Source organism: Pleurodeles waltl, chromosome 6 (assembly GCF_031143425.1).
Source record: "Pleurodeles waltl isolate 20211129_DDA chromosome 6, aPleWal1.hap1.20221129, whole genome shotgun sequence".
NCBI classification, from domain to species: Eukaryota; Metazoa; Chordata; class Amphibia; order Caudata; family Salamandridae; genus Pleurodeles; species Pleurodeles waltl.
Genome location: NC_090445.1, coordinates 239,280,350 through 239,305,083, shown reverse-complemented (window position 1 = coordinate 239,305,083; position 24,734 = coordinate 239,280,350). Strand labels below are relative to the sequence as shown.

General features: G+C 47.1%; 1 protein-coding gene across 2 annotated transcripts in view; it reads right to left on the bottom strand.

Moving 5' to 3' along the window:
• Positions 1 to 24,734, bottom strand: part of MRC2 (mannose receptor C-type 2) — a 761,492-nt gene that overhangs the window by 474,326 nt on the left and 262,432 nt on the right. For both annotated transcript variants that reach the window (XM_069237988.1, XM_069237989.1), the window contains exons 12-13: positions 17,238 to 17,446; positions 16,566 to 16,708 (exon numbers count right to left, since the gene is read on the bottom strand). In XM_069237988.1, the coding sequence (XP_069094089.1) occupies positions 16,566 to 16,708; positions 17,238 to 17,446 (352 nt within the window). The remainder of the gene's footprint in view (positions 1 to 16,565; positions 16,709 to 17,237; positions 17,447 to 24,734) is intronic.

Below are 24,734 nucleotides of genomic sequence, written 5' to 3'. Positions count from 1 at the left end.
GTACACTGAGGCCAGAGACCCCAAACCTGGTGCCACTAGGAGAGTGGTAGTGCCTCAGCTGTTCAGGAAGTTCATCCTAACATTGGCCCATGACATTCCCCTTGCTGGACATTTGGGACAAACCAAGACGTGGGAGAGGTTAGTCAACCACTTCTACTGGCCCAATATGTCCAACATGGTTAAGGAGTTTTGCCTCTCCTGCCCCACCTGTCAAGCCAGTGGTAAGACAGGTGGACATCCAAAGGCCCCCCTCATTCCACTTCCAGTGGTGGGGGTTCCCTTTGAAAGAGTGGGTGTGGACATAGTTGGTCCACTGGAACCTCCCACAGCCTCAGGAAATATGTATATCCTGGTAGTAGTGGATCATGCTACCAGGTATCCTGAAGCTATTCCCCTTAGGTCGACTACTGCCCCTGCAGTAGCCAAGGCCCTCATTGGTATCTTTACCAGAGTGGGTTTCCCTAAGGAGGTGGTGTCTGACAGAGGTACCAACTTCATGTCAGCATACCTAAAGCACATGTGGAATGAGTGTGGGGTGACTTATAAATTCACTACACCATACCATCCACAAACTAATGGCTTAGTTGAGAGATTCAACAAGACATTAAAGGGCATGATCATGGGGCTCCCAGAAAAACTCAAAAGGAGATGGGATGTCCTCTTGCCATGCCTGCTTTTCGCTTACAGAGAGGTGCCACAGAAGGGAGTAGGATTCTCACCCTTTGAACTTCTGTTTGGTCATCCTGTAAGGGGACCACTTGCCCTTGTTAAAGAAGGCTGGGAGAGACCTCTCCATGAGCCTAAACAGGACATAGTGGACTATGTACTTGGCCTTCGCTCTAGAATGGCAGAGTACATGGAAAAGGCAACCAAAAACCTTGAGGCCAGCCAACAGCTCCAGAAGTTTTGGTATGACCAAAAGGCTGCACTGGTTGAGTTCCAACCAGGGCAGAAAGTCTGGGTTCTGGAGCCTGTGGCTCCCAGGGCACTCCAGGACAAATGGAGTGGCCCTTACCCAGTACTAGAAAGGAAGAGTCAGGTCACCTACCTGGTGGACCTGGGCACAAGCAGGAGCCCCAAGAGGGTGATCCATGTGAACCGCCTTAAACTCTTCCATGACCGGGCTGATGTCAATCTGTTGATGGTAACAGATGAGGATCAGGAGGCAGAGAGTGAACCTCTCCCTGATCTTCTGTCATCAGACCCAAAAGATGGCACAGTAGATGGAGTGATCTACTCAGACACCCTCTCTGGCCAACAGCAAGCTGATTGTAGGAGAGTCCTACAACAGTTTCCTGAACTCTTCTCCTTAACCCCTGGTCAGACACACCTGTGTACCCATGATGTGGACACAGGAGACAGCATGCCTGTCAAGAACAAAATCTTTAGACAATCTGACCATGTTAAAGAAAGCATCAAGGTGGAAGTCCACAAGATGCTGGAATTGGGAGTAATTGAGCGCTCTGACAGCCCCTGGGCTAGCCCAGTGGTCTTAGTCCCCAAACCTCACACCAAAGATGGAAAGAAAGAGATGAGGTTTTGTGTGGACTACAGAGGGCTCAATTCTGTCACCAAGACAGATGCTCATCCAATTCCAAGAGCTGATGAGCTCATAGACAAATTAGGTGCTGCCAAATTCTTAAGTACCTTTGACTTGACAGCAGGGTACTGGCAAATAAAAATGGCACCTGGAGCAAAAGAGAAAACAGCATTCTCCACACCTGATGGGCATTATCAGTTTACTGTTATGCCCTTTGGTTTAAAGAATGCCCCTGCCACCTTCCAAAGGTTGGTGAATCAAGTCCTTGCTGGCTTGGAGTCCTTTAGCACAGCTTATCTTGATGATATTGCTGTCTTTAGCTCCACCTGGCAGGATCACCTGGTCCACCTGAAGAAGGTTTTGAAGGCTCTGCAATCTGCAGGCCTCTCTATCAAGGCATCCAAATGCCAGATAGGGCAGGGAACTGTGGTTTACTTGGGACACCTTGTAGGTGGAGGCCAAGTTCAGCCACTCCAACCCAAGATCCAGACTATTCTGGACTGGGTAGCTCCAAAAACCCAGACTCAAGTCAGGGCATTCCTTGGCTTGACTGGGTATTACAGGAGGTTTGTGAAGGGATATGGATCCATTGTGACAGCCCTCACTGAACTCACCTCCAAGAAAATGCCCAAGAAAGTGAACTGGACTGTGGAATGCCAACAGGCCTTTGACACCCTGAAACAAGCAATGTGCTCAGCACCAGTTCTAAAAGCTCCAGATTATTCTAAGCAGTTCATTGTGCAGACTGATGCCTCTGAACATGGGATAGGGGCAGTTTTGTCCCAAACAAATGATGATGGCCTTGACCAGCCTGTTGCTTTCATTAGCAGGAGGTTACTCCCCAGGGAGCAGCGTTGGAGTGCCATTGAGAGGGAGGCCTTTGCTGTGGTTTGGTCCCTGAAGAAGCTGAGACCATACCTCTTTGGGACTCACTTCCTAGTTCAAACTGACCACAGACCTCTCAAATGGCTGATGCAAATGAAAGGTGAAAATCCTAAACTGTTGAGGTGGTCCATCTCCCTACAGGGAATGGACTTTATAGTGGAACACAGACCTGGGACTGCCCATGCCAATGCAGATGGCCTTTCCAGGTTCTTCCACTTAGAAAATGAAGACTCTCTTGGGAAAGGTTAGTCTCATCCTCTTTCGTTTGGGGGGGGGGTTGTGTAAGGAAATGCCTACTTGGCATGGTTGCCCCCTGACTTTTTGCCTTTGCTGATGCTATGTTTACAATTGAAAGTGTGCTGAGGCCTGCTAACCAGGCCCCAGCACCAGTGTTCTTTCCCTAACCTGTACTTTTGTATCCACAATTGGCAGACCCTGGCATCCAGATAAGTCCCTTGTAACTGGTACTTCTAGTACCAAGGGCCCTGATGCCAAGGAAGGTCTCTAAGGGCTGCAGCATGTCTTATGCCACCCTGGAGACCTCTCACTCAGCACAGACACCCTGCTTGCCAGCTTGTGTGTGCTAGTGAGGACAAAACGAGTAAGTCGACATGGCACCCCCCTCAGGGTGCCATGCCAGCCTCTCACTGCCTATGCCGTATAGGTAAGACACCCCTCTAGCAGGCCTTACAGCCCTAAGGCAGGGTGCACTATACCATAGGTGAGGGTACCAGTGCATGAGCATGGTACCCCTACAGTGTCTAAACAAAACCTTAGACATTGTAAGTGCAGGGTAGCCATAAGAGTATATGGTCTGGGAGTTTGTCAAACACGAACTCCACAGCACCATAATGGCTACACTGAAAACTGGGAAGTTTGGTATCAAACTTCTCAGCACAATAAATGCACACTGATGCCAGTGTACATTTTATTGTAAAATACACCCCAGAGGGCACCTTAGAGGTGCCCCCTGAAACTTAACCGACTATCTGTGTAGGCTGACTAGTTTTAGCAGCCTGCCACAAACCGAGACATGTTGCTGGCCCCATGGGGAGAGTGCCTTTGTCACTCTGAGGCCAGTAACAAAGCCTGCACTGGGTGGAGATGCTAACACCTCCCCCAGGCAGGAATTGTTACACCTGGCGGTGAGCCTCAAAGGCTCACCTCCTTTGTGCCAACCCAGCAGGACACTCCAGCTAGTGGAGTTGCCCGCCCCCTCCGGCCAGGCCCCACTTTTGGCGGCAAGGCCGGAGAAAATAATGAGAAAAACAAGGAGGAGTCACTGGCCAGTCAGGACAGCCCCTAAGGTGTCCTGAACTGAAGTGACTCTAACTTTTAGAAATCCTCCATCTTGCAGATGGAGGAGTCCCCCAATAGGGTTAGGATTGTGACCCCCTCCCCTTGGGAGGAGGCACAAAGAGGGTGTACCCACCCTCAGGGCTAGTAGCCATTGGCTACTAACCCCCCAGACCTAAACACGCCCTTAAATTTAGTATTTAAGGGCTACCCTGAACCCTAGAAAATTAGATTCCTGCAACTACAAGAAGAAGGACTGCCCAGCTGAAAACCCCTGCAGCGGAAGACCAGAAGACGACAACTGCCTTGGCTCCAGAAACTCACCGGCCTGTCTCCTGCCTTCCAAAGATCCTGCTCCAGCGACGCCTTCCAAAGGGACCAGCGACCTCGACATCCTCTGAGGACTGCCCCTGCTTCGAAAAGACAAGAAACTCCCGAGGACAGCGGACCTGCTCCAAGAAAAGCTGCAACTTTGTTTCCAGCAGCTTTAAAGAACCCTGCAAGCTCCCCGCAAGAAGCGTGAGACTTGCAACACTGCACCCGGCGACCCCGACTCGGCTGGTGGAGATCCGACACCTCAGGAGGGACCCCAGGACTACTCTGATACTGTGAGTACCAAAACCTGTCCCCCCTGAGCCCCCACAGCGCCGCCTGCAGAGGGAATCCCGAGGCTTCCCCTGACCGCGACTCTTTGAACCTAAAGTCCCGACGCCTGGGAGAGACCCTGCACCCGCAGCCCCCAGGACCTGAAGGACCGGACTTTCACTGGAGAAGTGACCCCCAGGAGTCCCTCTCCCTTGCCCAAGTGGAGGTTTCCCCGAGGAATCCCCCCCTTGCCTGCCTGCAGCGCTGAAGAGATCCCGAGATCTCTCATAGACTAACATTGCGAACCCGACGCCTGTTTCTACACTGCACCCGGCCGCCCCCGCGCTGCTGAGGGTGAAATTTCTGTGTGGGCTTGTGTCCCCCCCGGTGCCCTACAAAACCCCCCTGGTCTGCCCTCCGAAGACGCGGGTACTTACCTGCAAGCAGACCGGAACCGGGGCACCCCCTTCTCTCCATTCTAGCCTATGTGTTTTGGGCACCACTTTGAACTCTGCACCTGACCGGCACTGAGCTGCTGGTGTGGTGACTTTGGGGTTGCTCTGAACCCCCAACGGTGGGCTACCTTGGACCAAGAACTGAACCCTGTAAGTGTCTTACTTACCTGGTAAAACTAACAAAAACTTACCTCCCCCAGGAACTGTGAAAATTGCACTAAGTGTCCACTTTTAAAACAGCTATTTGTCAATAACTTGTAAAGTATACATGCAATTTTTATGATTTGAAGTTCCTAAAGTACTTACCTGCAATACCTTTCGAATGAGATATTACATGTAGAATTTGAACCTGTGGTTCTTAAAATAAACTAAGAAAAGATATTTTTCTATAACAAAACCTATTGGCTGGATTTGTCTCTGAGTGTGTGTACCTCATTTATTGTCTATGTGTATGTACAACAAATGCTTAACACTACTCCTTGGATAAGCCTACTGCTCGACCACACTACCACAAAATAGAGCATTAGTATTATCTCTTTTTGCCACTATCTTACCTCTAAGGGGAACCCTTGGACTCTGTGCATGCTATTCCTTACTTTGAAATAGCACATATAGAGCCAACTTCCTACAATGGCAATGCAGGAAGCCATCATCCCTAATAGCTGCATCACTGTGTAAGTGTGGTTCTCCTGTGATTGAGACAGAAGAGTTTGGAAAGCTTGAATATGGGCTAGGTTTCGATATGCCAGCCCTGAGTGAGAATTGGGAATTGCTCCCAGATAAGGCTGTATCTGTGAGGGTTGGAGATGGGATTTGAGAAAGTTGATCGTAAATCTTAGAGTGTGTAGAAGGTCTACTGTGTACTGAGTATGATTCTGACATTGTTGGATGGTATTGGCTTTGATGAGCCAGTTGTCCAAGTACGGGAAGACATGAATATGTTGTCTTCTGAGGAATGCAGCAACTACTGCTAGACATTTTGTGAATACCCTAGGAGCGGTTTTTACCCCAGATGGTAAGACCTTGAATTGATAGTGTTTTCCCGCAATGACAGATCTGAGGTATTGCGATGTGCTGGATGTATGGGAATGTGAAAATAAGCATCTTTGAGATCTAAGGCTGTCATGAAGTGGCCTTGCTGTAATAAGGGAACAACATCTTGCAGAGTGACCATATGGAAATGCTCTGAGAGGATGTATAGGTTGATACGTCGGAAATCCAGAATTGGTTTTAGTGGCCAATCTTTCTTTGGGATAAGAACGTATAGGGAATAATCTCCTAACCCTTTTTGAGACAGGGAAACTGGTTCTATAGCCCCTTTGAGAAGAAGGGATGGTACCACTTCTTTCAAAAGAATGTGATGATCATGTGAACGTTAGTGAGCACGAGGGGAAATACTTGGTGGAGTCAGGTTCTAGACAGTAACCATGTTGGATAACTGATAGAACCCATTGACCTGTGGCGATATTGGACCACTGGGGATAGAAATTTGCCAGTCTTCGCCTCTACTGGAGAGGTGTATACTGGAGAAATCTGTAAGCAGTCACTGGCGTGTGCTTGAGGCAGAACCTCTAGAGTTAGATGCCTTACCTGTGCCTTTATTTGTGGCCCTGTAAGGCCTCTGAAGGAACCTCTGTTGTAAAAGTGTGTTTCCTGTTTGGTCTGGGAGGTGGAAGGCTCAGTAGATGATGTTTTGAAACCTCCCCTACATTGTGGCCTACGAAAATTAACCCTACATGGTGTAGTGAGTAGGGCTCCCATAGCTTTAGCTGTCTCTGAATCTTTTTTTCAGCTTGTCTATGGTGGTGTCAACTTCTGGACCAAACAAGCGTTCTTTATCAAAAGGCATGTTGAGAACAGCCTGTTGTATTTCTGGCTTGAAGCCCGAGCATTTCAGCCAAGCATGCCTTCTCATAATAACACTGGTGTTTATACCACGTGCCGCGGTATCCGCTGGATAAGTGGCACATCTAATGGAGTTGTTAGAGATGGCTTGACCTTCGGAGACTATCTCCAGTCCCCATTTCCGACATTCCTCTGGAAGTTACTGAAGCAGCTCTTCCATCTCGTCCCAGTGGGCCCTATCATATCTTGCCAGAAGTGCCTGTGAATTAGCAATTCACCAATGATTAGCAGCCTGTGCAGCTACTGTTTTCCCTGCTGCATCAAGTGTTTTGCTCTCCTTATCAGGAAGCAGAGCATCTCCTGTGGATTGATTATTAGCACATTTCCGTGCTGTGCTTACAACTATAGAGTCAGGAGGTACTAGTGATCTGATAAATATAGGGTCTGATGGTGCTGCGTTGTACTTTTTGTGGACCCTTGTGGTAACAACCCTTGCCCTAACAGTTTCTTTAAAGATGTCTGTGGCATGTCTAAGCATACCTTACAACACAGGCAGGAACTGACTCTTTGTGAATGTTGGTCAATGTATCAAAGACGAAATCCTCTTCAATCGGGTCAGTGTTCATGTGTACATTAAGGTATGCAGCTTTCCATGCAATAACCTGATTGTATGCTGTTGCTTCTTCAGGATGTGAAGGCCTTGCTGGGTACAAATCGGGTCATTATGGAGTATGGGATCTGGCTCATATCAATCTCATGGATCTACATCCTTTGGAATTCAACCTACATTATCTCCATGAGGTGGTGGTGACCCTTGTGGAGAAAAGTGTGGCTCAATGAAAGATACAGGAGATTGTGGTGGTGGAGGAGTAAGAGGAAGTACAGGAGAATGGAGGTGAAGATGGCTGAGTGTGAATTGGAGCATTGTTTTTGTTCTTGGAGACAATTTTTTTAGGCGGATGAGCAGTGTCCAATGTCTCTTAAAAAGTAAGTCTCCTTTTAATTGGAACAAAGGGGAGAAGGAATTATTTTCCCTGTTCCCTTTTGTATGTAGAGCTGGCGCTGACAAGGGCCCATTACTTTCAGAATTGGCTCTACTGGTGAAGCTGCTCCAGATGAAAGAGTGGGGTCTTTCGAAGCCATCATCCTCAGTTCCGAAGTTTTCATAATGGAAGCTTTTTGTCGAACGGAGGGTGTCAGCTCTGAAACTGATTTCAAAGGCTTCTTTCTCAAAGCCAAAAGGCTTAGATCGAAAATTCAACTCGATCCCAAGACTGTGTGGGATGCTGTTGAGTCTGTATTTGATGCCGAACACATGCCGGCCTTGGCAATTTTCAGTGCCTAACGGGAGAGCTGGGCATCCCAATGTAACTTTCGGCCATGGCCCGAAGGCAGTGGTGGACCGACGACCAGTTTAGATGTTTTTTTCAAAGTCTTTAGATGGGAAGTTGGGGCTGGTGTACTTACATGTTGTGCTGTGGTGAGCGGCTGACTCTCAATGTCAGATTACTCGGAATCTTGAATAGAGAGGGCTGCCTAATGTCCATTTTCCTCCAGTGCATGCTCCTATCCAAAAATGGTGGGAGTGTCAGCCATTGTCTTCAATGCCATCTTCAACCAATGCGCTCTTCGGTCCCGGAGTGTCTTCTTAGATCGAAAAGACCTACAGGAATCGCAGTTCTGTTCTTTATGTTCCGGGGACAAGCACAAGTTACACACCAGGTGTTGATCGGTGTGTGGAAATTTGGAATGGCATTGAGGACAGAACCTAAATGGAGTCCGTTCCATCAGCCCTGCATATTCCGACAGCACATGAAGGAGTAGGCCCAAGAAGGGCGTCGACACCCCGAAGGGCGGTGAACAGTCTCCCAACGCAGGAATTCAGTTACAGTGCATCAAGTTTGGAAAACGCGATTGAAATACTATACCGTCGCTGAAAGTAAGACGAAAGTGAAGAGTTTGGGACAGAATGAGCCGAGGAATACCGGAGTGAGAGGAAACATGTCTGAACCTGACGGCGGAGGTAAAACAATCTAACAAAGGACTCGATGCCCATGTGCAGTATCACCGAGAAGCGGAGTCACTCGATCTCATAAATCAAAAAGATTATTCGAAAAAAAACAACCTGCAACACTCAGAGCCCAACACTAGATGGCGGACTTATGCAAAGCATGTGTATCTACAGCCACACATGACATTGAACATTCTTTTACTCTAGCCAGCCTAGGTACCCTTCTGCCTCAAATATAGGCTGAGTGACTGCAGCAGCTTACCCATCCCTTAGCTCCATAATTGCAGTTTATGTGTGCCTAGACCTGGGTTTTCAAGCAACATGTGGAAGATAGGAGACATAAGAAAACTCGCCATATGAAGGCTGCTCTAAAGTCAAACCTGGGAAAAATATACCTGTTGCTGTGCTTGATGGTGAACTGAGGGGGGGTGAGGAGCAATATGGAACAGCGTAATGTAGGGATGTGGGAGGGAGCAGTATATGGAAGGGAGAGCAAAAAAAAAATGCAAACCCAAGCAGTGTTCCAAGAAAAAGAAAAACCTAATTTCCTGAAGTGAGCAATGGAAGCAAGGGGGTGACCCAAAGCTTACTGTAGCGTACTGGCATTCTAAACGTACGCTTCTACAACCAATAGCTAAAGACTGTTTGTAGACAAGACCTAAAAATGAAGTAGCAGAATTTAACAAAACCTAATAATAACAGTTGTTTTGGCTTTTGTTTACTGAGGATGTTTACCAAGTTTCCCTAATCAACAACATTGGTAAAGCACAGGTACAAATGGTGCAAGTGTCACCCTGAGGCTGAGTTCTGGCATTGCTGTGCAATATAAATAATGAAGTTAAAACACAGAGAACAGGTGGTGGCAGCAGCAGTGCAGCATGTCCCCACAAGAGGGAACAGCTGCCCTTCTTCCACAGGCAGCAGCGGTGCATTCTCAAGCACACATTTTAACATACAATTACATTTTTAGTTAGCAACATCACTCCAACAACCTACTACACACTTGCACATACATCTTGTCCATGACCCATTGCAAATTTACAAATACAAATTACTTATAACCTTCTTGCATTTGTGGTGAATCTATGAACAGTTGCTTGCAGGGAAAGTAGTATTTTCTGTTCTTAGTATGGGTAGCTCTAGATACACATGCTGAAAGTAGAATGTAAAGCACTGTCCTCCAAGTGGCAGTGACTAATGTGTGGATGATGAAAATGTCTCAGAAGATTTATTTTTTTTTAACTCTGATTATTGACAATTTACTAACAAAAAACCGGTGCATAGCATATCGGTGCACTTTTCAATAGAATGAATAAGCATATCACCTCCCAGTGTCTCCCATAGAGCTCCCCTCCCATCCACCATAACAGCCAACATATGTGGAGGACCCACATGGGCCTTGGCTGCCGCTCTAACAGCCCAGAAGAAACAAAATCATCACATATTTTTGCCTCTGTAGGAATTCCTGCCCCCCAAATTGTTGTCCATTTTAGGGGGTACCCCATACATCACCCTCTCGGCCAACATACACCAATCCATGTCACACTGCCACTCCCCCAACCGGGGTGGCTGCTCTGATGATCTCGCAATGTTACATGTGGCAACCATTGGTCCCAATGTCCACCATATTTGCGTCATGCGATTCAGGTCCGTTGCACTCCAGATGTTACAGGGAGAAACCATTTTGCACATGCGGTCCCTGAGCCCCCAGTCACTTCCCCATATATGGCACCACCCTTGCCCAGAAACGTTGTATTAAAGGGTAGTCCCACATAATATGGTAAAAAGTGCCTGGTTGCCCACATACATACCAACAACCTTTTTAATTGTGTGGTTTGGGCATAATATGCTGAAGATGTAATATGATGATGAAGATGTCTTGAACGAAGTCCTTAACACCGTCTAGCCCTTGTGGTCTGTTTACCACCTAATACAGGGGTGCTTGGGAAGGTTTGTGGTGTTCATCATGTGGCTGCCTTAGAAATATTGGTTAGTGGAATATATCCTAGGAAGCCCATATTCACTTCTTTTTATGAGTGGTGTGCACTGTGGGAGAAACAGATAGGTTTGGATACATTTGACTATCTGCCTAGCTATGCCTGTCTTGACCTGGAGATAGGTTACCCTCTGTGAGGTTTTGCAAAGGAAACAAAGAGCTGATCAGATTTATAGAAAGGCTTGGTCATGTCAATGTAATACACAAGAGCTCTATCTAAATCTAATATATGCAGCACCTTTTTTTTAACTAAATCAGGTTGCTGGATGAAGACTGAGCGCTCTATGGTTTGGTTAAGGAGGAAAGGTGACTCCACCTTAGTAAGGAATTTAGGACTGACTCTTTGAAAAACCCTGTCTTTGTGGACCTGAATGAAGGGCACCTTAGGGGTGAGTGCTTGCAGTTCCCTAATGAATCTGAGTTATGTAATGGCTACCCAGAAAAGTCACCCTTCCAGCAGACTGAACTAAAGGAGGCATTAATGCAGATGTTCAAAGGGTGGCGCCATTAGCCGCGTGAGGACTATAATTGAGATTTTACATGAGAGCAGAAGGCACTCTACGGGTTCTAATCCTCAGGAGACCCTCCATAAAGGCCTTAAAAACAAGAATTCTAAAGAGGGATCAATGTTCCTATTTCTGCACATAGGCTGTGTTAAGCGAATGACAGTGTAGGTAAATGCTGCTTTTTGCTAATGCTGGCTGAAACTGAAGTCCTGGGCAGTAGAGCTTAGGCGTCCCAGGTTCTTGGAAATACAGTGGAACAAATCTTTCCATTTTGGCAGCATAACAGACCCGTGTTGTGGGTGGTCAAGCCTCCCTTTCATGGGGAAGGCTGAGGTTAGCTGTGGCCTGTGCCAACAATAGATGTTCTCAAAGATTCAGCAGTTTTCACAGTAAGTTACGATTGGGCTGAAAAAGAAGTAGCAGCTGCTGGTGGTCCACCAAACTCTATTGGTTGGGGTAAGCTTTTCCCGTGACTGTGACCAGCCCAGAACCTAGGATAGGTTGAATCTGCAGAGGAGGAAGGTAGGGCTTGGTAGTGTTTAATGTTAAGCCCAGCCCGCTACCGCGCTTGATCAGCCAACTGTCAACACAGGGAGAGACATGTATGCCCTACCTTCTCAAATTTGTGGCCACCATTGCCAGGCACTTTGTGAACACCCTTGGGGACTTGGTGGCTCCGAAAGGAAGTACTTTAAATTGGTAGTGTTGTCCACTTACCACAAAACAAACATATCGTTGATGAGCAAGGTTGATGGGTATGTGGCAACAGGTATTCTTGAGATCTACTGCAGTTTTGCAGTTGCCCTGCTGAAATAGGAGATGACATTCTGCAGCATTTTACCGCAAAAATGTTCTGGTAGGATGTAGTGGTTGAGAAGATGGAGGGAGCCATCACTTTTGAGGAAGGAAATGGTAAAAGCAACTTCCATGATGCTGCAGGGCCTCTCTCTCTATAATGCACTCCTGTGAGACAGCATGCAATGCTTCCTGAATGAGAGCAGCGGTATTCTTTGCTGAGGGTACATGTAAAGGCGTGGGATGTTTGGAGGGGATGAGTTTAGTTCAAGGTATTAACAATGCAGGATCACCACTAGAACCAACAAATCGGACATGATTTCATCCCAACGAAGAGGAAATAGTGACATGTGAGCAGGAGGGAGGTGGGGTAAGTCACTGTTGTTACCACGCAGAAACCTTTGTTGTAGCCTTACCCAGCTTGCTAGTGAAAGGACGGCTTCTGACTCTGGGGTGGAGTGAAGCTGCCTGGGTGATGTTGTTTTTCATCCCCTAAGCTGCTGTTTGCAAAGGTATGGCGTGGTCTGAAGCATTCACGTGTATTTTACTGTTTCTGTATCTTTCTTTATTTTCTTCAGAACACCATCAACCTGTGGCCCCAAAAGTTGTCCCCTGTCAAACATGTGGTTGATGTGATGCTTCTGGCCATTCCATTCCAGCTCCGAGATACAGAGGATGATGCGAGCATTGAGTCTAGAGGCTCTGTCCACTGGATCGATCACATAGCGAATACTGGTGTTAAAAATAATGTTGCTCTTGGGCACAATTTTTTACCCCGCATGTTTTCTATTTTTCTGGGAGAAGGAGTTCCTGAATCTCCTCCAACTGGGGCGTATGTTACACACATAGGAGTGTCACAGACGTGGCTATACGCCACTATGTTGCTGCCCTGACTGCCACCCTCCTGTTACCTGCTGCATCTATCTTTTTGCTGTCTTTGTCTGGAGGCGGAGCATCACAAGTGGCCTGGGCACAGGTGTGCTTGTGGGTAGTATGGACAGCTAAAGAGACAGGAGGAACCTGATCCTTGATAGGGAAGCTAAACGGTAAATAAAGGTATTTTTTATGTATTTTTTTAATACACTTGGGGTGTCATAGAGACTCCCGTTATAGTAACAAGACTGCTGGATTTGGGCAGCAGTACTGCCGAGCTCGGGTGTAGGAAGTTGGCTCTGTATGCACTATTTCAAAGTAAGGAATAGTATGCACAGAGTCCATAGTTCCCCTTAGAGGTAAGATAGTGGCAAAAAGAGATAATACTAATGCTCTATTTTGTGGTAGCGTGGTCGAGCAGTAGGCTTATCAAAGGAGTAGTGTTAAGCATTTGTTGTACATACACACAGGCAATAAATGAGGAACACACCCTCAGAGACAATTCCAGGCCAACAGGTTTTTGTATAGAAAAATATATTTTCTTAGTTTATTTTAAGAACCACAGGTTCAAATTTAACATGTAATATCTTGTTTGAAAGGTATTGCAGGTAAGTACATTAGGAACTTTGAATCATTTCAATTGCATGTATACTTTTCAAGTTATTCACAAATAGCTACTTTAAAAGTGGACACAGTGCAATTTTCACAGTTCCTGGGGGAGGTAAGTTTTGGTTAGTTTTACCAGGTAAGTAAGACACTTACAGGGTTCAGTTCTTGGTCCAAGGTAGCCCACCGTTGGGGGTTCAGAGCAACCCCAAAGTTACCACACCAGCAGCTCAGGGCCGGTCAGGTGCAGAGTTCAAAGTGGTGCCCAAAACGCATAGGCTTCAATGGAGAGAAGGGGGTGCCCCGGTTCCGGTCTGCTTGCAGGTAAGTACCCGCGTCTTCGGAGGGCAGACCAGGGGGGTTTTGTAGGGCACCGGGGGGGACACAAGCCCACACAGAAATTTCACCCTCAGCGGCGCGGGGGCGGCCGGGTGCAGTGTTAGAACAAGCGTCGGATTCGCAATGTAAGTCAATGAGAGATCAAGGGATCTCTTCAGCGCTGCAGGCAGGTAAGGGGGGGCTTCCTCGGGGAAACCTCCACTTGGGCAAGGGAGAGGGACTCCTGGGGGTCACTTCTGCAGTGAAAGTCCGGTCCTTCAGGTCCTGGGGGCTGCGGGTGCAGGGTCTTTTCCAGGCGTCGGGACTTAGGTTTCAGAGAGTCGCGGTCAGGGGAAGCCTCGGGATTCCCTCTGCAGGCGGCGCTGTGGGGGCTCAGGGGGGACAGGTTTTGGTACTCACAGTCGTAGAGTAGTCCGGGGGTCCTCCCTGAGGTGTTGGTTCTCCACCAGCCGAGTCGGGGTCGCCGGGTGCAGTGTTGCAAGTCTCACGCCTCTTGCGGGGAGTTGCAGGGTTCTTTAAAGCTGCTTCTTGAAACAAAGTTGCAGTCTTTTTGGAGCAGGTCCGCTGTCCTCGGGAGTTTCTTGTCGTCGTCGAAGCAGGGCAGTCCTCAGAGGATTCAGAGGTCGCTGGTCCCTTTGGAAGGCGTCGCTGGAGCAGAGTTCTTTGGAAGGCAGGAGACAGGCCGGTGAGTTTCTGGAGCCAAGGCAGTTGTTGTCTTCTGGTCTTCCTCTGCAGGGGTTTTCAGCTAGGCAGTCCTTCTTCTTGTTGTTGCAGTAATCTAATTCTTTAGGGTGCAGGGTAGCCCTTAAATACTAAATTTAAGGGCGTGTTTAGGTCTGGGGGGTTAGTAGCCAATGGCTACTAGCCCTGAGGGTGGGTACACCCTCTTTGTGCCTCCTCCCAAGGGGAGGGGGTCACAATCCTAACCCTATTGGGGGAATCCTCCATCTGCAAGATGGAGGATTTCTAAAAGTTAGAGTCACCTCAGCTCAGGACACCTTAGGGGCTGTCCTGACTGGCCAGTGACTCCTCCTTGTTGCTTTCTTTGTTCCCTCCAGCCTTGCCGCCAAAAGTGGGGGCCGTGGCCGGAGGGGGCGGGCAACTCCACTAAGCTGGAGTGCCCTGCTGGGCTGTGACAAAGGGGTGAGCCTTTGAGGCTCACCGCCAGGTGTTACAGTTCCTGCCTGGGGGAGGTGTTAGCATCTCCACCCAGTGCAGGCTTTGTTACTGGCCTCAGAGTGACAAAGGCACTCTCCCCATGGGGCCAGCAACATGTCTCTAGTGTGGCAGGCTGCTGGAACCAGTCAGCCTACACAGATAGTTGGTTAAGTTTCAGGGGGCACCTCTAAGGTGCCCTCTGTGGTGTATTTTACAATAAAATGTACACTGGCATCAGTGTGCATTTATTGTGCTGAGAAGTTTGATACCAAACTTCCCAGTTTTCAGTGTAGCCATTATGGTGCTGTGGAGTTCGTGTAAGATGGACTCCCAGACCATATACTCTTATGGCTACCCTGCACTTACAATGTCTAAGGTTTTGCTTAGACACTGTAGGGGCACAGTGCTCATGCACTGGTACCCTCACCTATGGTATAGTGCACCCTGCCTTAGGGCTGTAAGGCCTGCTAGAGGGGTGTCTTACATATACTGCATAGGCAGTGAGAGGCTGGCATGGCACCCTGAGGGGAGTGCCATGTCGACTTACTCATTTTGTTCTCACTAGCACACACAGGCTTGTAAGCAGTGTGTCTGTGCTGAGTGAGGGGTCTCTAGGGTGGCATAATACATGCTGCAGTCCTTAGAGACCTTCCCTGGCATCAGGGCCCTTGGTACCAGAGGTACCAGTTACAAGGGACTTATCTGGATGCCAGGGTGTGCCAATTGTGGAAACAATGGTACATTTTAGGTGAAAGAACACTGGTGCTGGGGCCTGGTTAGCAGGGTCCCAGAACACTTCTCAGTCAAGTCAGCATCAGTATCAGGCAAAAAGTGGGGGGTAACTGCAACAGGGAGCCATTTCTTTACACACATGCTCTGCATACTCCTGACATCTGGTGTTGGGCATGAACGTTTGCCCGTTGCTTAACTTCAAAGGAACATTCAGTGCTGAGATATGCCATGAATCCTTCCTTAACCCACAATACACCAGGAAAAAGAGTCAAACTCAGCTTTTTCATTTGTATGGGAGTAATGTAAATGGAGTGTAGTAAAGGAAATAGAGAGCTTTAAAGTATGTACTGTGTATTGTGACTAATTGGCAATACCAGGATGTCTCTTCAGGGGAGATGGGAGGGTGTATTTGAATCATCACTCAATAACTGGAATAGAAAGTAATGGAGAAATGGTCAACGGTCCTGGAGCTCGAGTTCAGACATCAATACCTAATGGCGGAACAAAACATTCTAAGATGGAGCCTTTGTTCTGAAGGTCTGTAGGCTAAAGGATCAGTCCCGAGATATACAGAAACCAAAGAATTCTTGAAAGAAAACATGGCAGCACATGCAACAAAAAGTGGTCAGCAGGAATATATTGTCTAGAGGTGAATTTAGGTCAAGGGAGAAGAACCTAGCTAGTAAAAAGGGGCTGAGGGAGGAAGTGTTTACTAGAAAGAACACAACACTAGGTCCTAAGTCATTATTCACACTGTTGGCTAACTTCATGCACTTTACTTCTGGACTTCTGTGCTTTTATTCAACTGCCCAGAGCATCTAAAAATAAGTCTAAAATTGAATTTGCTCCCAGAACTGTCACAGATCCTTGTATAAAGATCCTTCCACTATGCAGACCCTCAGAACAGCTGTCAGCTTCTGAATCCCTCAATAAAGATTCTCACCCATAGATCCTGTCCATCATGCGAGCCACAAAATGCTCCTCCTCAGAACTGGATAAACTGAGCAGTTTGGCACCTAGCTCTTGGCAAAAGAGCTGTGCCTGAATCCATGTCTTCTTCTCCTGCCAGTTATCTGAGCGAAAGGCCTGCCAAGGAGGGAGGGAGAAAAGAGATAATAATGAGAAGAAGTCATGCAAAGTCTTGTGAAACAAAATTTATTCCGACAACTCATGACAGCATAATAAACTGACCATGTCAGTGACTGCTGATGTCATGGAAATGAAAAACAATGCCCCAGTTCAATAAGACACTCATCCACTTTTCTTACTTTGTACAGCATCTACCCCATCAATAATAAAACTCAAATATAGGACCAGTTTTAGGCCCACCATAAGTGCCAAAGAATAACCTTCACTCCCAGAATGTCCACTTCCTGCTTCACTACTTTAACCACCTAAGTACTACTTTGCCTATATGAGAGGCTTGCATCTTACACTCACTCTCGAATATGGGTCTGTCACAGACATCAGTGCATAGCAAAGTCATGGGGCAAATCCGAAGGCCCAAAAAAAAAAAAGAGTGAATGTAATGTGACAACGTCTGCCAAGACTATAGAGCTGCAAATCAATCTTTCAACTGCCGTTAGTTTTTTTGTGTGAAAATCATCCCTGTTACCTTATAACAATGACGTAGGCTGGGGTCCGAATTCCAGTCTTCTGGACAGGATCCAGTGAGGCTAGGTGTTGGGTAAGGGGATGGCAAATCAGGGAGACCAGTGTTTTGCCTGCAGATGTACTTGGCCCTGAATGTGACACAGTCTTTCACCTCCCAGAGGCCCATGGAGCGTCCTGTAGCCAGTGCCACACACCCACCTCGCTCATAGCCTATGGAGAAGTGTGGAAGATTGAATGAAACAAATAATTATGAACTCTAAAAAGATTATAGTTTAGAAGCACAAATATTTGCTTAGATGCACTTCTGTGCAAACAAGTCATTTCCAATGCCTATAGTTTGTAGTGGTATTCGCTTCTGGTGAATGGTTTAAGCTGATAGTTGCACAAATTAAATACTTTAACACCATTTAACACACTATGGCTGTCTTTGGGGTTTGTATATCTACACAATTATGCTTTGCATTGGGAAGGTGTGTGTAGATAATCATGCTTCTCAGGTTCATTTGTCATCTAGACAAATATTGGCAAATAAAAGCTAAAACTGTTTCCTTTTTCCTAGGTAAACATGCCATTGGCTTACTGTCTAGTATCTGCTAGCATGAAATACATTTGTATACTCTGAACAATCCGTGTAGCAAATGTCCCTTTCTAAACAAATACCCCTAAAATGTAGAGGACATGTGCTACAAAAAACGGATTTGTCTTCGTAATACCTTCAGTCCCCTGAAGATCGTACATAACTGACCAACCTAACATCCAAAGAATTCAAAGTTGAATTGATTGATTCATATGAATTCTGAACAGCTTTGCATGTCCACCTTATTCTTGTAAATGCGTACATAATGCTGTTCAAGCAGTAAACATGCAATTTATTTTCTCTCCTTAGGTATGTAATTATTACTAAAAAGCTCTTTTTAGAGTTACAAATGTAAACATTAACACATAGGTTCAAAATTATTTTTATTAATCCAGCTAGAACTCAATTTAAGGTATGTTGCAGACCTGGTTTTCACTGTGGGGCCATGATCCATTTGCTTCTTCCAAAAAGCTGTTTTTAAGCAATGGTGTAGGAAGCTGGCCTGGTGTGTGGTGGGCACCTAAGGTACTTACACCTTATACCAGGTATCCCCTATTAGTGTAGTGTAGGCAGTGTCTAGAAGCCAGGCTCTCTAGAGGTAGCTGTGGATGAGCAGCCAAGGCCTATCTAGGAGACATGCAAAGCTCATGCAAGAGCACTGTAGGCACACAGCTCTTACACACATGAAAGAAAACATTCAGTGTTACAGAAATAAAGGTACCATATTTTAGTGACACAATACCAAAAAGTACTAGAGAGGCAACCCTCCAATAGGAGGTAAGTAACACACTAAATATATACACTAGTTACCAGCAATAGGCATAGAAAGTGATAGAAAACAGTGCAAATGCAGTTAGACAATAGTGACCCTAGGAGGAGCCCAAACCATATACTAAAAAAATGGAATGCGAGCACAGGACCCCCACCTAGGTAAGTGGAATGTGTACAGGGAGCTGGGGGTACTAGGAAACCACAAAGGTAAGTACCACACTGCCCCACTAGCGACCAGGAGGAAAGGAGTAAATTACTAGATTTTCCCCAAACCATCCAAAAGGAAGAAAAAGAAGAAAGTGCAACACCCAGACAAGACTCGCAGAAGCCATCAGTGGATTCCTGAAGAAGAAGACCTGTGGAAGAAGGGGACCAAGTCCAGAAGTCACAGAAGAGTCCAGTTGGGGCCGGAGCCCCTACCCACCAGTGTAGGATTGCAGGAGTTGGTCATCGGTGATGTGAAGAATGTCAGCACTGCAGCCCTGGAGTCGGTGAAGAATTCCTGAGGGATGCAGATGACTTCCCACGCTGCAAGAAGAATCACAGTCGGGTTTTGGTGCAAGTATTCCACTAACAAGCCTTGGCAAAGACCAAAGTTGCGGTTGGCAGAAAGTGGAGCTGCCGGGGACCAGCAAGGCCCAGGAGGACTCAACTCAGGAGAGAGAGTCACATGGGACCCTCTGCGACACAGAGCCCACACCCACAGGTGTCCCACAGGATGGGGACACAGGAGTCGCAAAAGAGCCCGCGCAGCACGTCTAGAGAAGGGTTCTACACCGCAGGAGAACCACGCAGAGGGCTGTGCATCACAGGAAGGAGTGCTGGGGGCTGGGGCTCCTGAAAGCCTGAAAATCCCTTGGAGGATGCAAACAAGCCTTGACAGTTGCAAGAGACCCAGTGCATGGGGGTACTGTCCTGCATGGGAAGGCAAGGGCTTATCTCTACCAAAGTTGGAAAGCTGGCAGAGAGGACCAAGAGGACTACTCTGGACCACCACAAGTGATGCAGGATCCACGCAGCTCAGGATGAGAGGAGTTCCACGCAGCCAGCCATCGTTGCAATTGGTGCCTGCGGATGCAGGGGAGCGACACCTTCACTCCAAGGGAGATTCCTTCTTCCTTCTCATGCAGGTTAAAGACTTGCAACCCTCAGAGGATGCACATCCGGGGAAATGTTAAAGAAGCTGGAAGGAGCCATGGAAACAATGTTGCAAGCAGAGTCTTCATCACGGATGCAGATTGTCGGTTCCTGAAGGGTCCAGTCGCGGTTCTAGTAGCTAGAAGTTGAAGTAGAGGTTGCAGAGGAGTCCTGCAGGAGTCTTGCAAGCCAAATCTAAGGACCCACCCAAGAGAGAGAGACGCTAAATAGCCCTGAAAGGGGGATTGGTCACAAAGCCAGGTGACCACCTATCAGGAGGGGGCTCTGACATCACCTGCCTGGCCTGGACACTCAAACGCTCCCAGAAGTCAATTTCAAACTTGGATTCAAGATGGCAGAGCCAAGGGACCCTCTGGAGGAGCTCTGGGCATCACCCCTGGTGTTGTGATGGATAGGAGAGTGGTCACTCCCCTTTCCACTGTCCAGTTTCGCACCAGAGCAGGGCCTGGAGGTCCCTGAACCAGTGTAGACTGGTTTATGCACGGAGAGCTCCAAATGTGCCCTTCAAACAACACCAGTGGCTTGGGAGGCTACCCCTCCCAAGCCATGTAACACCCATTTCAAAAAGGAGAGGGTGTTACCCCTATCTCCCAAAGGAAATCCTTTGTTTTGCCTTCTTGGGCTTCAGCTCAGCTGTTCAAGCAGCAGAAGGGCAGAAACCTGTCTAAGGAGTGGCAGCAGCTTGGGCTGCCCAGAAAACCTAGAAGGCTGGTAGAAGCAATGCTGGGGGTCCTCTCAGCAACTCCCAGAGTGCATGGAATCATACTTCCAGAGCTGGCAACAGAACTGAGGTACGCTTCCAACATGTTTGATACCAAACATGCCTAGGTTCGGTGTTATCATTATGTAGCTGGACATAGATAGTGACCTATGTCCAGCACACGCATAAAATGGCCTCCCCACATTCACGAAGTCCATGAAAATGGCACTGTAGTTCATGGGGGCACCTCTGCTAGTGCAGGGGTGCTCTCACACACAAGTACTTGCACCCTGCCCTCTGGGCTAGGACGGCCTGCCATAGGGGTGACTTACAGTGAGGGACCTGCTGCAGTGACCTGTGGTGAAAAGGGTGCATGCCCTTTTTCACGCAGACTGCAATGGCAGGCCTGCAGAAAACTTTGCATGGGCTCCCAATGGGTGGCAGAATACATGGTGCAGCCCATGGGGATCCCCTGGTATCCCAATTCCCTGGGTACCTGTGTACCATACACTAGGGTCTTATATGGAGGTACCAGTATGCCAAATATGGGGTGAAAGTAACTAAGTTAGAAGGGAGAGAGCATAATCACTATTGTTAGCAGGATCCCAATGAACACAGTCAAACAAAATGACAACAGGCAGAAAATAGGGGTAAACCATGCCAAGAAAGAGGGTACTTTCCTACAAGTGGTATCAAGAAAATCAGGCCCGATGCAACCCTTCCCTCATGTATGCTTCAATAGTTGACAAACGTACTCAACTTTTTTTTGTCTTTTGTACATCGGTTTATGTATCTGCTCTATTTCGATGCATTAACCTGTTTCTATGGATGGGCTTCTAGCTTCTTTAATGGCTTCCAATTCTTTTCCTAGAAGTTTAGACATTGAACTATAGGAGCTTAGCATCCAGGCTGCTGGTTGTAGACACTGAGAATCTGGGTGATATATTTTTTATTTTACATAGTTACTGTGTCCTTTCGTATGGGACACAGTAACTATGCCCACTAGTGACTATGGTGGTCATTCTGACCCTGGCGGTCTTTGACCGCCAGGGCGGAGGACCGCGGGAGCACCGCCGACAGGCCGGCGGTGCTCCAATGGGGATTCCGACCGCGGCGGTAAAGCCGCGGTCGGACCGGCACCACTGGCGGGGTCCCGCCAGTGTACCGCGGCCCCATTGAATCCTCCGCGGCGGCGCAGCTTGCTGCACCGCCGCGGGGATTCCGACCCCCCCTACCGCCATCCAGATCCCGGCGGTCGGACCGCCGAGATCCGGATGGCGGTAGGGGGGGTCGCGGGGCCCCTGGGGGCCCCTGCAGTGCCCATGCCACTGGCATGGGCATTGCAGGGGCCCCCGTAAGAGGGCCCCTACATGTATTTCACTGTCTGCTGTGCAGACAGTGAAATACGCGACGGGTGCAACTGCACCTGTCGCACAGCTTCCACTCCGCCGGCTCGATTCCGAGCCGGCTTCTTCGTGGAAGCCTGTTTCCCGCTGGGCTGGCTGGCGGTCTGAAGGCGACTGCCCGCCAGCCCAGCGGGAAAGTCAGAATTACCGCCGCGGTCTTTCGACCGCGGAACGGTAACCTGACGGCGGGACTTTGGCGGGCGGCCTCCGCCGCCCGCCAAGGTCAGAATGAGGGCCTATGTATGCCCATTTCGGCACTATTAATATGAGCTCTTTATTTAGATATTTGGAGCTTGTTAATCCCTACTTAGATAAGTGGTCCGAGGAAGTGAGTATTTACATTTTCCTACCAACTTATCAAAAGTGCATTCCCCTTTGAATGTAGGTAAAAATCTATGTTTGGTTTTACTCATGTGCTAAATATACATCCCACAAGTTGTGTTTCAATTCATACTCGTGGGAAGTGCCTGGCTCACTGCTCAGAGAATTCTTAAACTGGTTTTAACAGTGAGTATAAAATGTTGCCCCTCGCTTCTTCCGACAAAACATTGCTGTTGTTGTTGGCTGTGAGTATTTGTATTACTTCCCCTTGAATCGGAATCTTGAAAGCCTTCAGTACGAAGAACACAATCTTTCACTCCAGATAATTTATGTGCTTCCTTGCATCATGTTCTGATCAGTAACTTCTTACTTTCAGATTGTGGAGGTGTACTTCCCAATCCAATTGCAAAGTATTTGTTGTAATGATTGCATCTGCTATTGGTGTCTTGACGTGCCAGCCTTTTTATATGTTTGCATCATTCCACGTTAATTTTTATCCTTCAATTGAGGGCAATGAATGTTCAACCATTCTTGAAATGGTTTCATGTTAAGCTTTGCATTATTGATCAAATGACTCCATGGTGCCACAATTCCTAGTGATTTGGTCACAGTTTTCACTGCCAGAGCCTGTGACATTTGGTATGGGTTTGTTACAGCAGTGCCAGTGCCATCTTCTGTATGAGATATGTAATTCTGTGTTCAGAAATACCCTCTGAAACATATTTCACATTTGTGGCATTGACGATTTTGTTTTCAAAATCACTGTGATCACCAACTGACGTAATAGGTCCACTTCTTTTTGAGGTCTGCACTAACATTGCTGAAAAGAACTTGCTGTGACAAGCCAAACATTTAAGTACAGATATACATGAACTGCCTCCTCGGAGGATAAGCTGATGCTAGTGCCAATAGCTTTGTATAACACCATCACCATCCCAAATAGACCCATATTGGACTGGTAATGAGAACTGTTCCTCACAAAACTGAGACATTTTCAACATGCAGGGTGCATTGGTATATGAAAGTATGCATCTTTCAGGTCAATGGTGCTCCGGGGATATTATAACTTCTTGGAGTATTGGCATTTGAAATTTCGGTGTCTTGATGAGTACGTTTTCTAAGTATAGATCTTATATTGATCTTAATATCAAATCCTGTTTTGAACTGTGAAGTGCATTGAATATATCATTGCCTTCATCTTGCGAGTTAGCACTTCCATTATTGCATCTTTTAGAAGTAATTCTTGAACCTCCTGTTGCAAACCTTTTACTTTTCTGGCTTGAAAGCCAGTTTCTTTAGTGGTACTGTAGGTGATTTCTTTAAAAATGCTATGCAATTTCAGAACTATAACAGATTTAGTGACGTCTTATCTGACATAGTAGACTGCCAGAATTTGGGGTATTCTGGCATTTCATGTTCAGGGTAATGAATGAGAAGGCAAATGCTTCTTTTTTACTCTGTAAGCATCTGTTAGTGGCATGTAGTGCTGTCGATTCACATGCTCTGCATACTCCTGCCATCTAGTGTTGGGCTTGGACATGTACAACCTGTGTTTCCTCAAATAAGTCTTTCGAGTCACAAGGTAAAATGACTCTTCCTACGACTGGTAATGTGCATGGGCATCAACTCCATAGATAAGATTGTTTTCCTGCAGAGTGTGTGATGATGGAGCATAAAAATGCCCATTGATGACCATGAACGGAAAAAAGGTAAGAAAGAAAGAAAAAAGTTAAAAATGAAAGGTATCTAAATCTGCTGTTCCTCCATAAGAAGTGTCACTCCGCAACAAGTGTGAAAAATAAAATGGTAATAAAATGATTTTATAACTATTTTTATTTTTTACTCTGCCAGTCAAAAAGAGTGTGAGGGTGAAGTGGAGCCAGTGGGCCATTGCTGCAGCTTTGCAGCAGGAAGGAGTGGCCACTTCAGTTCGAAGTGGGCATGTTGGTTTGGCCAGCTATCTTGTGATGGCCATCCAAACATGCACATTTCAAACCTCTCCAACCGAAGCTGCCTTACTTGGATGGAGAGCAGCACAGGGTCTGGATAGGTTAAGGGAGTTGGCTGTGGGACCTAGCGCTTGGTACCACAGACTGCTGAGCATCAAGGATGTGTTGAGATGTGCTGGAAGCTGCTATGGTAAGTTAAACATTTCATTTTTCTTTATATTTATTTGTTGATAATGAAAATGTCACTTACCCAGTGTACATCTGTTCGTGGCATCAGTCGCTGGAGATTCACATGTTCTGCATAGCTCGCCATCTGGTGTTGGGTCAGAGTGTTACAAGTTGTTTTTCTTCGAAGAAGTCTTTCGAGTCACGGGACCGAGTGACTCCTCCTTCTGTCTCCATTGCGCATGGGCGTCGACTCCATCTTCGATTGTTTTCCCCGCAGAGGGTGAGGTAGGAGTTGTGTTGTAGTAATAGTGCCCATGCGATGGAGTGACTAAGTATGTACCTATTTAAGGTTAAAATAATATATATACACAAATATACAAAGTTGAAGCTAACTTCCGAATTGCTACAGGCTCCCGGGGAGGTGGGTGGGCACATGTGAATCTCCAGC